General features: G+C 36.6%; 1 protein-coding gene across 2 annotated transcripts in view; it reads right to left on the bottom strand.

The window, feature by feature from the left end:
* Positions 1-9,173: 9,173 nt before the first annotated feature.
* The window catches only part of RRAS2 (RAS related 2), a 79,683-nt gene continuing 73,154 nt past the window's right edge, over positions 9,174-15,702 (bottom strand). For both annotated transcript variants that reach the window (XM_043902538.1, XM_043902548.1), the window contains exons 5-6: positions 12,477-12,595; positions 9,174-10,692 (exon numbers count right to left, since the gene is read on the bottom strand). In XM_043902538.1, the coding sequence (XP_043758473.1) occupies positions 10,605-10,692; positions 12,477-12,595 (207 nt within the window). In that variant the 3' untranslated portion in view covers positions 9,174-10,604. The remainder of the gene's footprint in view (positions 10,693-12,476; positions 12,596-15,702) is intronic.

Here is a 15,702-nt window from a genome sequence, read left to right as displayed (position 1 = left end):
GGGCAAGATGGAAATAAAGACTACTTCACAGGCCATTGCAATAACATGGGTGCAAGACCAGAGAGGCTCAGAGAAAGTGGCAGAACAAACAGAAAAAGAATAGATTCCATGACTCCAATAGCCTCTTACCTGACTACCCCTCCTTAAAATCCACACTTCATCATCCTTACTATACAAGACTGGATTCAGACAATCCCTGTTCAGAATGCCTGGTGGTTCCCCATTATATAAAGAAGGGCCACTATATTTAAAGCCCTCCACAACCCAAGCCCAGTCTACTCATTTTTTCCCAATTGCATTAAAATCCTTTTAGAGTACGGTTCCAATCCCAGAACACACCCTGTGTGCTGCCAACTCTGTGCTTCTGCCTGGGCTTTTCCCCAGCCTTTCCACATCTCACTCTACTCCTCTCTTGCCACCCCAAAGCCTACAATACATCAAGCTCCAGCAAAAACATCACTTCTAATTAAGAAGCTAAGCTCTCTCTGATTTTCCAGGAGAAATATAAAACCATCACTTCTGCTGGATTTGACAACTTGCACACTCCGCACACTCTGCCTTAACTCTACAGTCTTGACATTTGTTTTTGTCACTCCTTATCTTCCCCCACTAGACACTGAGTAATTCGTAGGAAGGAAATTTATCCATTCCCCAGAACACCCAATGAAGTCTTGCACAGAAAATCTATGTTCAAATTAAAATGCCTTTAGAAGCCACAAGGAGATGGCAGGAGAGACCCTTTCATGACATAATCAAATCCCATGCCCACCAGGTGGGTGGCTCACAAATTAGAAAAAAAGAAAAACTGTATCACAGAGGTTCTCCCACATCTGGCATCAGGAGGAGGAATTCCCAAAGCGTTTACCTTTGAAGCCCAGTGGGGCTTGAGTGCAGGTCCGCAGGGCTGGAGGAAACAGAGACTTCACTCTCGCAGGATGCATACAAGGTTCCATGTACACTGGGACCCAGCAGAAAGCAAGAACTCCATAGGAGCTGGCGATCCACTGTGACTCATGGAGGGGCAGGAAGAGAAGCTCCAGTGGCAGAAGCCCCAGAGAATACTGACAGGTGTGAGCTCTCCTGATGGTCACCATTTTGGCATCAAGACCTGGCCCTACTCAAGTTAATGTCTCAGGCAAGACAACCAGCAGGACAGGAACACAGCCCCACCCACCAGCAGACAGGGTGCCTCAAGCCACGCTGAGCTCACAGCCACCTATAAGCACACCCCTTAACGTGGCCTTGTCCACCAGAGTGACAAGACCCAGCTCCAGCCACCAGTGGGCAGGCAGCAGTCCTTCTCACCAGGAAGCCTGCACAAGGCCCTGGACTGACCTCACCCATCAGTGGGCAGAAACTAGAAGGAAGAGGAGCTATGATCCTCCTGCCAGCAGAAAGGAGACCACAAACACAGAAACGAAGACAAAAATGAGACAATGGAGAAATACATTCCAGACAAAGAAACAAGATAAAACCCTACAAGAACCACTGAAGTGGAGATAGGCAACCTAACTGAAAAATAATTTAGAGTAAAAGTAGTAAAGATGATCCAAGATCTCGAAAGAGAATTAGAGCACAAAGAAGTTACAAAGGATGTTTAATAGAGAGCTGGAAGATCTAAAGAACAGAGATGAACAATACAATAACTGGAATGAAAAATACACTAGAAGTAATCAATGGCAGAATAACTGAGGTAGAAAAATGAGTAAGTGAGCTGGAAGATAGAGTGGCAGAAATTACTGCCACAGAACACGAAAAAGAAAAAAGAATGGAAAGAAACTAGGACAGTCTCAGAGACAAAATTAAATGCACCAACATTCACATTATAGAGGTCCCAGAAGGAAAAGAGAGAGAGGAAGGGCCTGAGAAATATTTGAATAGATTATAGTCAAAAACTTCCTAACATGAGAAAGGAAACACTCAAGTCCAAGAAGTGCAAAGAGTCCCATACAAGATAAAACTCAAGGAGGAACATGCCAAGACACACACAATCAAACACAAAAATTAAAGACAAAGAACAAGTATTAAAAGCAACAAGGGACAAGCAACAAATAACAATACAAGGGAACCCCCATAAGACTATCAGCTGACTTTTCAGCAGAAACACTATAGGTCAGACAGGATGGCTCGATATATTTAAAGAGATGAAAGGGAAAAAACTACAACCAAGAATACTCCACCCAGCAAGACTCTTGTTGAGATTCAACAGAGAATCAAAAGTTTTACAGATAAGCAAAAGCTTAAAGAATTAAAGCTTAAAAAATTAAAGAAATTTTTTAATTAAAGAATTAGAAGCTTTAAAAAAAAGCACCAGTAGACCAGCACTACAGCAAATCCTAAAGAAACTTCTCTATGTGAAAAATAAAAATTTTCTTCATTTCTAGAAACAAGAAAATTACGAATGGGGAATCTCATAAAGTTAAAAAATCATTCACACACAAATAATAGTATCAAAACCAGCAATCATGAGAAAAGAACAGTACAAATGTAGGACACTGAAAATACATTTGAAATTAAGAGATGAGCAACTTGAAACAATCTTGTTCATATATACACTGCTACATCAAAACCTCATGGGAACCACCAAAAAAAACTACAATAGATACAAACAAAAGAAAAAGCAATCTAAACACATCACTAAACAAAGACATCGAATTATAAGAAAAGAGGAAGGAAAGAAAAAGGTCTTCAAAAATAAAAAGTTAACAAAACAGTAATAAGAAACTTCATATCATATGTAAACAGATTAAATGCTCCAACCAAAAGACACAGATTGGCTGACTAGATATACAAAAATAAACCCATATATATGCTGTCTATAAGAGACCCACTTCAGATCTAGCAACACATACAGACCAAGTGAGCAGATAGAAAAAGATATTCTATGCACATGGATATCAAAAGAAAGCTGGAGTGGCAATACTCATTTCAGAAAAATAGACTTTAAAATAAAGGATGTTGCAACAAAGAAGGATACCTGAGACAAATGATAATGAAACACTTCGATCCAACAAAACATATGGGATGCAGCAAAGGCAGTTCTAAGAAGGAAATTTAGAGCAGTACAATCTTACCTCAGGAAAAAAGAGAAACCTTAAACAACCTAACCTTACACCTAAAGCAACTAGAAAAAGAGGAAAAAACAAAACCCAAAGTTAGTAGAAGGAAAGAAATCATAAAGATCAGAACAAAAATAAATGAAATAAAGACAAAAACACAGCAAAGGTCAATGAAACTAAAAGCTGGTTCTTTGAGAAGATAAATCAAATTGATAACTTTTAGCCAGATTTATCAAGAAAAAAAGGGAGAGGACTCAAATCAATAAAATTATAAACGGAAAAAGTTACAACTGACACCACAGAAATACAAAGCATCAAAAGAGACAACTACAACTATATGCCAATATAATAGACAATCTAGAAGAAATGGCCAAATTCTTAGAAAGGTACATTCTTCCAAGACTGAACCAGGAAGAAATGGAAACTATGAACAGACCTATCGCCAAGTGCTGAGATTGAAAATGTGATTTAAAAACTTCCAACAAACAAAAATCCAAGATCAGATGGCTTCAGAGGTGAATTCTAACAAACATTCAGAAAAGAATTAAAACTTATCCTTCTGAAACTCTTTCAAAAACTGTAGAGGAAGGAATACTCCCAAACTCATTCTATGAGGCCACCATCACCCTGATAACAAAACAAGACAAGGATACCACAAAAAAAAAGAAAAAAAGAAAATCATAGGGCAGTATCATTGATGAACATAGATGCAAAAATACTCAATGAAATACTGTCAGATAGAAACCGACACAATACTGTAAAACAATTATTCTTCAATTAAAAATAAATGCATTTTAAAAAAGAAGAAATACTGGCAAACCAAATCCAATAATACATGAAAACAATCATACACCATGATCAAGTGGGATTTATCCCAGGGGTGCAAGGATTTCTCATATCTTCAAACCAGTGTGATACATTACATTAACAAATTGAAGAATAAAAGTCACATGATCATCTTAAAAGATTCACAGAGAAAGCTTTTGAAAAAATACCTATTTAGGATAAAAACTCTCTAAGAAAGTGGGCACAGAGAGAACCTATCTCAATATTACAAACACCATATATGACAAACCCACAGCTAACATCATACTCAACAATGAAAAGTTGAAAGCATTTCCTCTAAAATTAGGAACAAGACAAGGATTCAACTGTCAACATTTTTATTAAACATAGTTTTGGAAGTCCTACCCACAGCAATCAGAAAAGAAAAAGAAATAAAAGGAATCCAAATTGGAAAAGAAGTAAAAATGGTCACTATTTAGATGACATGATACTATATGCAGAAAATCCTAAAGAGGCTACCAGAAAACTATGAGAGAGCTTGTCACAAATTCGGTCAAGTTGCAGGACACAAAATTAATACACAAAAATCTGCTGCATTTGTATACACTAACTATGAAAGATCAGAAAGAGAAATGAAGGAAACAATCTCACCATTGCATCAAAAAGAATAAAGACCTAGGAATAAACCTACCTAAGGAGACAAGACTTGTACTCTGGAAACTGTAAAATGTTGATGAAAGAAGTCAATGATGACACAAACAGATGGAAAGATACCATGTTCCTGGATGAGGAAAAATCAATACTGTCAAAATGAGTATACTACTGAAGGTAATCTACAGATTCAATGCAATCCATATCAAATTACCAATGGCATTCTCCACAGAACTAAAATGAAAAAAATTTTTAATTTGTATGAAGACATTAAAAAACCCAAATATTTATGGAGACACAGGTTTTAAATTTGTATGGAGATACAAAAAACCCAATCTAGAGAAAGAAAGATGGAATTGGAGGAAATCAGGCTCCCTAACTTCTGACTATACTACAAAGCTGCAGTCATCAACACAGTATGATACTGGTACAAAAACAGAAATAAAGATCAATGGAACCATATAGAAAGCCTAGAAATAAATCCATGCATCTATTGTCAATTGATCTATGACAAAGGTAAGAATAGACAATGAAGAAAAGACAGTCTCTTCAACAAGTGCTACTGAGAAAACTGGACAGCTACACGTGAAAGAATGAAATTAGAACATTCTCTAACAGCATATACAAAAATAAACTCAAAATGGATCAAAACCTAAATGTAAGGCTAGACACTATAAACTCTTAAGAGAAAAACATAGGCAGAACACCTTTTGACAAATGGCAGCAATTTATTTTTTGATCCACCTTCAACAGTAATGAAAATAAAAACAAAAACAATTGGGACCAAATTAAAAGTGCATGCACAGCAAAGGAAACCATAAACAATACAAAAGACAACCAACAGAATGAGAGAAAACATTTACAAAGTAAGTGACTGACAAGGGATTAATCTCCAAAATATATAAACAGCTCATGCAGCTCATGTCAAAAAACAATGCAATCAAAAAATGGGCAGGTCTAAATAGATATTTCCCCAAAGAAGACATACAGAGGGACAAAAGCACAAGAAGCAACATCACCAATTATTAGAGAAACGCAAATCAAAACTACAATCCAATGAAGTATCACCGCACACCAATCAGAATGGCCACCATCAAAAAGTGTATAAACAATAAATGCTGGAGAGTATAGAGAAAAGGGAACCTGCCTATACTACAGGTGGGAATGTAAATTGATACAATCACTATAGAAAACAGTATGGAGGTTCCTTAAAAAACTAAAACTAGAACTACCATAGGATCCAGCAATCCCAATCCCGGGCACATGTTTACAGAAAACCATAATCAAAAGAGATACATGTATCCCAATGTTCACTGCAGCAATATTTACAAGCCAAGACATGGAAGCAACCTGTATGTCCATCAACAGCTGAATGGATAAAGAAGATGGGGTACATATATATTGTATATATGTACAATGGAATATTACTCAGCCATAAAAAGAATGAAATCATGCCATCTGCAGCAACATGTATGCGCCCAGAGATATCATACTAAGTGAAGTAAATCAGACAAAGACGAACATCATATGATATCACTCATGTGGAATCTAATTTTTTTAAATGATACAAATGAACTTATTTACGAAACAGAAGCAAACTTACAGATTTCAAAAACAAACTGATAGTCACCACAGGAGAAACACAGGAGGGATAAATCAGGAGCCTGGATGAACATACACACATTACTCTATTTAAGACAGAAAACCAACAGGGACCTATTGTATAGCACTGGGAACTCTACTCTGATTACCGGTGTGAGAAAAGAATCTAAAAAAGAATGAACATATGTAAAACTGAATGGCTTCACTATACAGCTGAAAGTAACACATCATTGTAAATCAACTATAATAAATTTTTTTAAATTAAAATGCTTTTTCCCCCCTAAAAGTACTTTGAAACTTCATAAGCAGTCACTAGTTAAGTACCCATGTGTTCAAGTGATACAGAAACCTATCGCTTTATAATCCTCTCCTATTTATCTGTCAGTTATTTGTTCAATGGCATCACTATGTACAGGAATGGGAAAAATAAATAAATAAAACAAGTGGTGATGAAAAGCTAGAAGAGGAACAAATTAGAACTCAAGTATACACAACTTTGTTACACTGAATTTTAAGTCAAAGGATAAAAAGACCAATCTATGTTACAAAACTCTGAGGCTCCAAATACAGAGAATCCTCAATGTAAGAGGTGTGTCAATAGGGCATAATGTCCAAATATGGAATGTTGTAAAGCCCCAAGCAAACAATATAGGGAGAAAATTCCTAGGGCAGAAACTCATGACTGTTAATTCAGGAAATCCTGTTTGAAAGAATTTCTACATACTTAAGAGCTTCTAAAGTTGGGAATGTAATCTCAAATGTTAAATGTGTTAAGAGAGCAGGATTGGCAAACCATGGCCCACAGATCATATCCAGTCTGCCATCTGTACAGAATGATTTTTACAATTTTAAATGAATTTTTTGAAAAAAAAAAAAAAATAAATAACATTTCACGACAAATGAAAATGACATGAAGTACAAATTTCAGTGTCCACAAATGAGGTTTCATTGGAACACAGCCCCATTCTTTCATTTATAGATTGCTTATGGCTGCTTTGTTGCTGCAGTGGCAGAGTTCAGTGTCGGGGACAACCACCACATGGCTTGCAAACCCCACAATGATATTTACTAACTGATCCTTCACAGATAAAGTCTGCCAGCCTCCTGGCTAGAGAGGGAAAAGAATGACCACACAGACAAGCGCTATTCACACCATGAGGCTGGTCACTCTTTGTGAGAAGATTTCAAGTCATAGATTTATGGCTACAAGGCACCTTTGATTATATGATGGAAATAAAATGGGAAAGACCTCATCTTTCAGTCATGGAATAGCATGAACCAAATCTTACCCTCCTACCTTAGACAATCAGAAAACCTGAGTAAATATGTGAAACAACTGTTTTCAAACATACACCAGGCAGCATAGGACTACAACCCTGATGGAAGGGAAACAAACAAACTAAGCCTTAAGGTTGTCCTGGCTTTCTGCCTAGAGGCACATTCCAGATTGCAGAGGGGGCAGGGGATTCCAAACAGGGCACAAATGCTTCCCTGAGCTGAAAAGACAGACTACTGGAGATCAGGAAGTCTGAAGCAGCTGAAAGCTGCAGCACAAACTTCTGTAGGGGAGAGAGAAAAAAAGAGCTCCAAAAATATGCAGAGAGTCAACGAGTCTTTGTTAAATATTAATATTTGCATGTATAAGGCGAAATTCCAGGAGGCTAGGGAAATGACCCAGGAGCTGTGAAAAGAGCTCATGTGCGGCTAGGAATTGTCTGAGTTCTCACAAGCCAAACTGGAGAGTCTTCACTGATTATACATAGCACTCAGTAAAGACCCCACATGGGCCATACCTCAGTTGCGGAGCTGATCCTGGAAAAAAAAAAGCTACTTGAGACTGCATGAAGCTTAAAAACAAGACTTGAAAGGATCAAACTGAACTACACATAAATTAGCCGGCGACCAGAAAAAAGCCCAACAATCCTTAATGAAGGCAACAAAATCTAGGCACCCAACAACAAAAAATCCATAATGTCCAGCATCTAATAAAAACTTAACAGACATGCAAAGAAGCAAGAAAATGAGACCATAACGAGAAAAAAAAACAGTGAACAGAAAGAGATCCAAAAATTAAAAAGATGATCAGTGGACAAGGATATCACACACAGCTATTATAACTATGTTCAACTATTCAAAGCAGGCTTTCTCAATCAGGGTTCTGCAAGAGAATTAAGCACTACAAAATGTTATTTGAGGGATTATTTTCTCAATTATCTCAAGCATGGTACACAGCAAGAACCATTCCAAATGCACAGAAGTTAATTCACCACATACAACAGGCAAGGCATTAGACTCAATTCTCTAGGAACTCAGCTGAGAGGGGCTGGATAAGAAAAATACATAAACATAATGAGGAAAGAAACAAGATATATTTAAACAAACGAAAAAAACCAGGTCTACAGAAGGAGGAAAAACTGTAAGGTCTGAAATGAAAAATTCATTGGATGGGATTGACAGCAGATTGAACAACTGCAGAAGAAAAGGTTAGGGGACTTGAACATATAGGAGTAAAAGGCATCCAAGTGAAGCACCCAGAGGGGAAAAAAAAGTAAATTGAGATAATAAAATTTAACATCCAGGCTGCTTTGCTACCAAGCATTTACTCAGAATAAAATAAAAGATTTCCCACTAAATATGAATGTTTGTATAGACAGTCTCTTACTATCTGAAGTTACAAAAGAAATTCCCCAACTTGAAAGTATTAACAAGGATATGAGATAGTACTATAGCATCAAAACCCACAGAATAAGTGCTGTAGTAATTTTAATAGGCATTCAAACGAATGTGTGTGCTTTGCTTCTCCAGAGAGGGTGTATGTGTATATATTCACCCTCCTCTCTTCTCTACAGTTGCGCATCTCTGTCAGGAGCACTTCACAGAAAAAATTTAAGAAACAATGACAAGAAAATATTCAGGAAATCACCAGAAACACTAAAACACAAGATTCCATTTCATTTCAAGTTCACCTACTAAATAACCAGTACTGATCTTAGATTCAAATCCGAGGGCAACGGCATAGAACTACAAATAAGTTTCCTCCAACAAACCACCAAAATAACAAGTCATTAAGCATCATCTTGTGATAACAGATCAATTTTAATTCTAGCACCTGAAGCTATACAAGGGTACGCTTTATAAACTTCATGAAACTGTTGTACACATTCAATAAAGTGACAACTGTGCAATACCACTTAGTATCTCAAAATCAGGAAAAAACTTTTGAATTGTTTAAACACAATCCACAGAATTAAAAAACAAAGTCGGAAGTCATCTACAGTTATACTACTTGTCAGTTAAAGGTTTTACCACTTGCTACTTGATAGAACAGTCAATATCTAGTAGGGGATACTGGAAGTGATTTCAGATTCTCATCCTGTTGTACTCTATTGGGAAGGTTTATTGAGTAGCTATGTGACTGGCCAGAGGTGGGTACAACCAGGACCAGAACAGCATGTAGGATTCTACCACAGTTTTTGTAGTTTTCACTTTTTTTTTCTCTTTGTCAGTTAAAAGTGAACAGTGAGAATTAAATACTTATCTTTACATATACACAAGGTATGCTGTGAAAGCATATTTGCTTACAAACATATAAAAATACTTGTTAACTAGTTTGATAAGAAAATAATGTATAAAAGTATATAGCAAAACATTAATCATCTCTGACCCTGGAAAGATCAATTCCATATTTTATATTACAAAACAAAAACAGTTTTAGTTTTTTGAATCCCTTATCCAGAAATACGTGAAAAGGAAGACAGACAGAAATTATTTATTTTTACTCTCAACATGGCTGTGAAAAAGAGTTAAATTAAAATACCAAGAACAGTGAAATGCCTAAGTCCAGAATGAGTCCAAATATTTGGCCATACAGAATATTATCTTTAAGAGTAGGAGTAACAGCAAAGGCTTTACACGCAGTTTTTAACCTATAAATACAATAGGCATTTTGGTATTTTGGCCACTGGAAAACAAAGGCTATAGCATCAGGAAAGGTCTGAGATGTCTCACGTTTGTGGATTCAATTCAGTGTATTTAAGGTTAACTAAAGTTGACATCAAAATTTTTAGAGATAGGCAAAAATTCACATTTTAAAAAACTCCCTATGTTTCTATTTAGAGTAACAGTAGGCAATATGATTCCAGAAGTTAAAAGTTATTTCACAACCGATGACTTCAGCTTGGCAAACAGCTTAGATTCCAAAACTGATTCATCCCTATTAAAAGTAAGCTTTAAAAAAAAAAAAAAAAAGAATGTATCTGTGTATATAGATATACATTTTAAAGGAATCAGATAATCTTTGAAGCAGCCTTAGTGTTTCCATTAAATCTGTCTTGAAATGACCATTGGATTAGCTTCATGGAAAGGATTAGCCAGCTTCTTGGTCTAAGGCTACCACGGTGATCATTTATCTAAGGCTAGAAAGGTACCAACGTGATGTAAACTGTAAGGAGAGGAGGAGAAGATGAGGGCTTTCCTGGCAGTTGGTAGCTAAAATTCAAGGGATTCTTAGAAAATGACACAATGGCAGCCTTTCTTGTCTTTTTCTTTCCGTGTTGGTTCTGGTGAAGGAGGACATTCCTGCTCTTGAAATTTCCTGTAAGACAGAAAAATCTACAGATAATTGTCTTTTTGGTAATATATTGCTACAAATGCAGGTTACTGTTGGACCAATCTGGTTTTCGTGCATATGCATGTCGGTGTTAAGTTTCAACGAAGGAATCAAAGCCAATCGCTGGGGGCAGGGATATACAAATGCATAAGCAAACCTGTCTGAGTTTCATTTATGGGCAAGTCTTCAATTAGGTGAGATGCTGAACTCAACAACCTCTAAGTTCCCTTCCCAGTTTGAAATTCCATGACTCCAAGTATCCTTAGGAAGGAGTATCAATAGAGTATCTGCCCTTATGAGGTAAGCCATTCCCATCTCGGTTCTGCCACTTTGTAGCTACAAGTCTGTATTAGAGAAGCTAGTTTCCTCTCTGAGCTGTGTTATAATAGGAGGGATAATAAAACCCTACCTATCACAGTTTGCTATGAGGACTGAAGATTTTTGTTTATGTTCAAATGTCTAACAGTCTCTGGCACAAAAAAAGTCTCCTTTACCCCCTCTTCACTCCTGACTGACTGATAAATACGGATCAATTCTGAGAACCAAAACCAAGGACAAGATATCTCAAAAAAGCAATAAAAAAATTTTTAAAGCACTGGTTCATATGGTAAAATACGCATAAAATTTATCATCTTAACCACTCTTAAATGTACAGGGCAGCGGCTTCACATTTATTCACAACGTCGTACACCACTCTTCACTTCTCAAATCTTTTCCAACTTGAGAAACTGAAACTCTACATGCCTTAAAAAAATAACAGAATTTGGGTTTTAACAAACTACTAAAAAAATAAAAAGATAATCTTCACTTCTTTTCCACCCCACAGAGAATGCCTTGAAAGGGGCTAAAAAAAAAAAAAAGAAAGTAAAATAGAAGCCCATAGCTCAGATGTCAATTCACCTTAGATGTACAACTAACAGGAACTAGGTTCATATACTTGTCAAACTAACTAGCAAAGAAACCAGCAGATCTAAGAAAAGAGGGTGAAGTAGGGGCCAAACCAGCAAACTAACCAAATCCCGCCCATTAAAGCAACTCACTCACTCTCACACACACAAACTCCAGCCTATCTCACTCATCACCTCAAGCTTCCTGGAACCCATTAACACTTTCTGAATCACAGGGGCCCCCCAGGCCAGCTAACAGAAAGCCTCTGTGAAGTGTGGATATCATACTTCGTGTCCTGCAGGACTGCTGAATCCTTAAGGCCTGGTTTCCTCGTAGCCAGCGGGGAATGGATGAGAAGCAAAGCTAAGAGCACACACAGGCTCTGGAATCAGAGACGCAGATTTAAGCCCCAGCTCTGCCATTTTAATATGCTCCAATCATTTAACCACTCTGTACCTGTTTTCTCATCTCAGAGCGGCGGCATTGTTGGGCTGTGGTGGGGGTTAACTGCAGTAATACACGCTCAGCACTCAGCACGGGATCTAACAAAGGTCACCATTCAAGTGTGAGCTGCTGTCCTCACCACCTTCATACCACCTCTGCCTTTGGAAGCTGCATTGGTTCTTTTCAAAATCTATGTGTACTCTGCTTCAACATAATAAAATTAGGCTTTTTGGAAGCAACTAGAATATGTACATAATTAAAGTTTTTAACATATTATGTCAAAAATGATTCCAAGAATCACTCCTACAATTTCCTCCTTCTTACTAAAACTATTTAACGGTGATTTTTTTCCCCAGTTAATTATTTTAAAAAGCACAGCATGACTACGTATCAAATTCAATAAATTAAAACAAACATCTGGTATGTGTTCTGCTTACCTTATAACCCGGACAAGTTCATGGAAAGCTTGATCTACATTCATCCTAATCTTTGCTGATGCCTCCATGTATGTTACCTTAAGTTGCCGTGCTAATTGCTGTCCTTCTTCCTGTGTTACCTGAAATTCCAAGAGTTGTGTTTGAGGTACAGTAGTAACAATTAGATCTGCTCTATCTACTGCTTGGCCACCGACTGCACTGTTAATCCAGCCAGAGACCAAGTTTGTCTGTCATAAGATGAACCAAGAGACTTAACAGCTTAACACATACTGCTGAAGCCCAGCTCTGCTGAAAAACACAGAACATGACAGAGGCAAGATGTTAGCCTAGTGATTACTCAAAAGTATTCAATACAACAGTGATAAATACTGGCAAGTATACAAAGTGGTATGAGAGTCTATAACCCTTCTGGGCAGGTCAGGGAAAGCCTCCCTGAAGAAGTGATATTCAGGTTAGGAACTAAACAAAGACTATGGAGTTGGGTCAAAGTGAAGAAGTATCCCTCTTATATGCAGAATCCAAAAAGAAATGATACAAATGAACTTATTTACAGAACAGAAACACACTCACAGACTTAAGAGAACAAACTCATTATGGTTGCAGGCACTGGGGAGAGGATAAGGGAAAGGGATTGTTAGGGACCTGGGGATGGACATACACACAGTGCTATATTTAGAATGGATAACCAACAAAGTCCTACTATACAGCACATGGAACTCTGCTCAATGTTATGTGGCAGCTGGGTGGGAGGGGAATTTGGGGAGAATGGATACATGTACATGTATGGCTGAGTCCCCTCACTGTCCACCTGAGACTATCACAGCATGGTTAACCAGCTACTCCCAGCACAAAATAAAAAGTTAAAACAAAGTAGCCCTGACAAAGGAAACAGCGGGTGTGAGGGTGCTCCAAGTTCCAGGAACTGAAGAAGCCTAGAATGGCTGGAATACAGCAAGTCAAGAGAAAGAATAGCAAGAGGTGAGCCTGGAGAGCAGGGCAAGCATCAAGACGCCACGGATCTCCTTCCCATCTGCATTCCCCAGTACTTGGTACACAGAAGACTCCCAATAAATACGTGGGGGAAAAAAAACAATGAATAGGACCATGCAACCTCATAATGACTTCCTTACATGAGGCAATGAAGGAAGGTAAGCATGGAAGGGTGGATTTTCTGATGATATATAAATGCCAGATCAGAATAAGAAAATGCTAACTGAATATAAGTAAATGTCCTATATGTGTTTTAAACGTAGAGGGCTAAAATATGATTATTATTGTTGATATTTTACAGTTATATTATTTATATGGTGGGGCTGAAAATATATATTTCAAAAAAAAAAAGGCTCACTGCTGCCATTACCACAAAAAAAATAAATAAATAAAGGTTAGAAAATAAAAGATGAGCAAAAAGGAAAAAACAGAAAATTTAGGAACCTGTCATCCATACAGAACCACCTTCTTCTCATCTTTTTTCAATGATATAGATTTTTCTCTGAAAAAACAGAATCATAATTTTTGTACCTTTATCTTAGACCCTGGAGTTATGCTAAATCCACTTATCTAGGTGTTTTTTGTTTTTATTTTTGTAAATGCTACAGACTCTTTTTATATAAGCAATCATGCCATTTTTTAATAAAGACAGTTTTTTGTTACTTTCTTTCTAATGTGGATGCATTTTCATTCTTTTTCTGACCCTTCCATATTGCCTGGAACCTCGAAGACAACAGTGGAAGGGGATACTTTTGATTTGTTTCTGATCTTAGGGACAAAGCATTTAGTCTTTCAGCATTAAATAAGCTGTATTGTTTTCACAATTCCATTTTATCATCTTGGTTGGCTAATGAACTAGGTATGTATTATGTTATTTTTATAATTGCTTTAGTTTATAATATACATGTTTCACTTCTAATTCAAATGGAATGTCAATCCATGTATAGTTTAAGACTATTAACAGTATGTTTCTTTCTCCTGATAATTTTTATTATTACCAACTACACTATTTTTGTTTTAAACATCCCATTATGTTTTAAGGAGATTTAAGCAACAATAATAAAAGTAATTTATATTTACCCACATAAATGGGTAAAGGTGTTCTTCATTTCTTTGTATAGATCTAGATTTCCATTTGGTATAGTTTTCCTCTTTTTGCATTTTTTTTTTTAACATAAGTCTGCTGGTAATAAATTCTTTCTATTTTTGTATATCTGGGAGAAGTCTTTACTTCACCTCTGCTTTTGAAATACATTTTTAGATATTAACTTCTCGGTGAGTTTGCCACTCTGGTTGATTACAATATGAATTATTCCTGGCCCTATTTCAGCTCAAAGTATTGTTCCACCTATTCCTTTCATATAGCTTGTTCTCCTAATTTAATATTACATTCACAAAATTCAGCACCTTCAGTGAAATATCATTAGACTATTACATTAGCATGTATACACCTAACAATTACTTATAACAGATTATACCCTGTTGTGTTTCAAAAGAGTGGCAGGCAGGTTCTACACAGCACTGGTATAGTAAGTTTAACAGTTTTAAATTTTACTCTACCTCTCCTTCACAACAGTACATGTACCATAAGGCCTATGGTTTGAAATATAAATCAATCAAATTAAGCAAGCAATTAACAATGAGTAAGGAAGCCAAGTATGAAAAGAAAGCTTTGAAGAGCCACCAATTTAGAAAGGAAAATTCATTTTTAAGAAAAGCTGACATGAAATTCCTTCCTACAAATAGAGCCTCATGTCAAAAATTCTGTTCCTTCTTCCTGGGATGTCTTCCCTACCCTCCCAACTCTATACTAATTCATTTCATACTAATAATTCAAGACTTGAGCAATCAAAAACTTTCTTACTGTTGTTTTTTTTACAGTATCCCAGAATGCCCATCACATTCTTTAATGACTAGCAAAAAAAACCAACACACTACAATTTTTTGTTTTGTCTTCTCATTCTCCCACCATTATGCCATTTTCAGCCAAGCTGTAAGGTCTAGTTGCCTTTGTACACCCAAAGCCTAGAAGAGCACATAGCAGTTACTTAATAAATATACATTAAGGAAATAGAGTATGACCAAATACTTATGTCTCTCTTCTTTTACTTTGAAGGTAAAAATAGATAGTTGAGACATGTCAATCTCAATGAATTACTTACTTTACTAATATAAGGTAATTTGATTGTGGGAGGGAAATATACATCCTTAAGAATATTACTCCTCAACTAATAAA

The sequence above is a fragment of the Cervus elaphus genome, chromosome 1, assembly GCF_910594005.1.
Source record: "Cervus elaphus chromosome 1, mCerEla1.1, whole genome shotgun sequence".
Lineage (NCBI taxonomy): Eukaryota > Metazoa > Chordata > Mammalia > Artiodactyla > Cervidae > Cervus > Cervus elaphus.
This window is presented reverse-complemented; position numbering and strand designations above follow the sequence as displayed.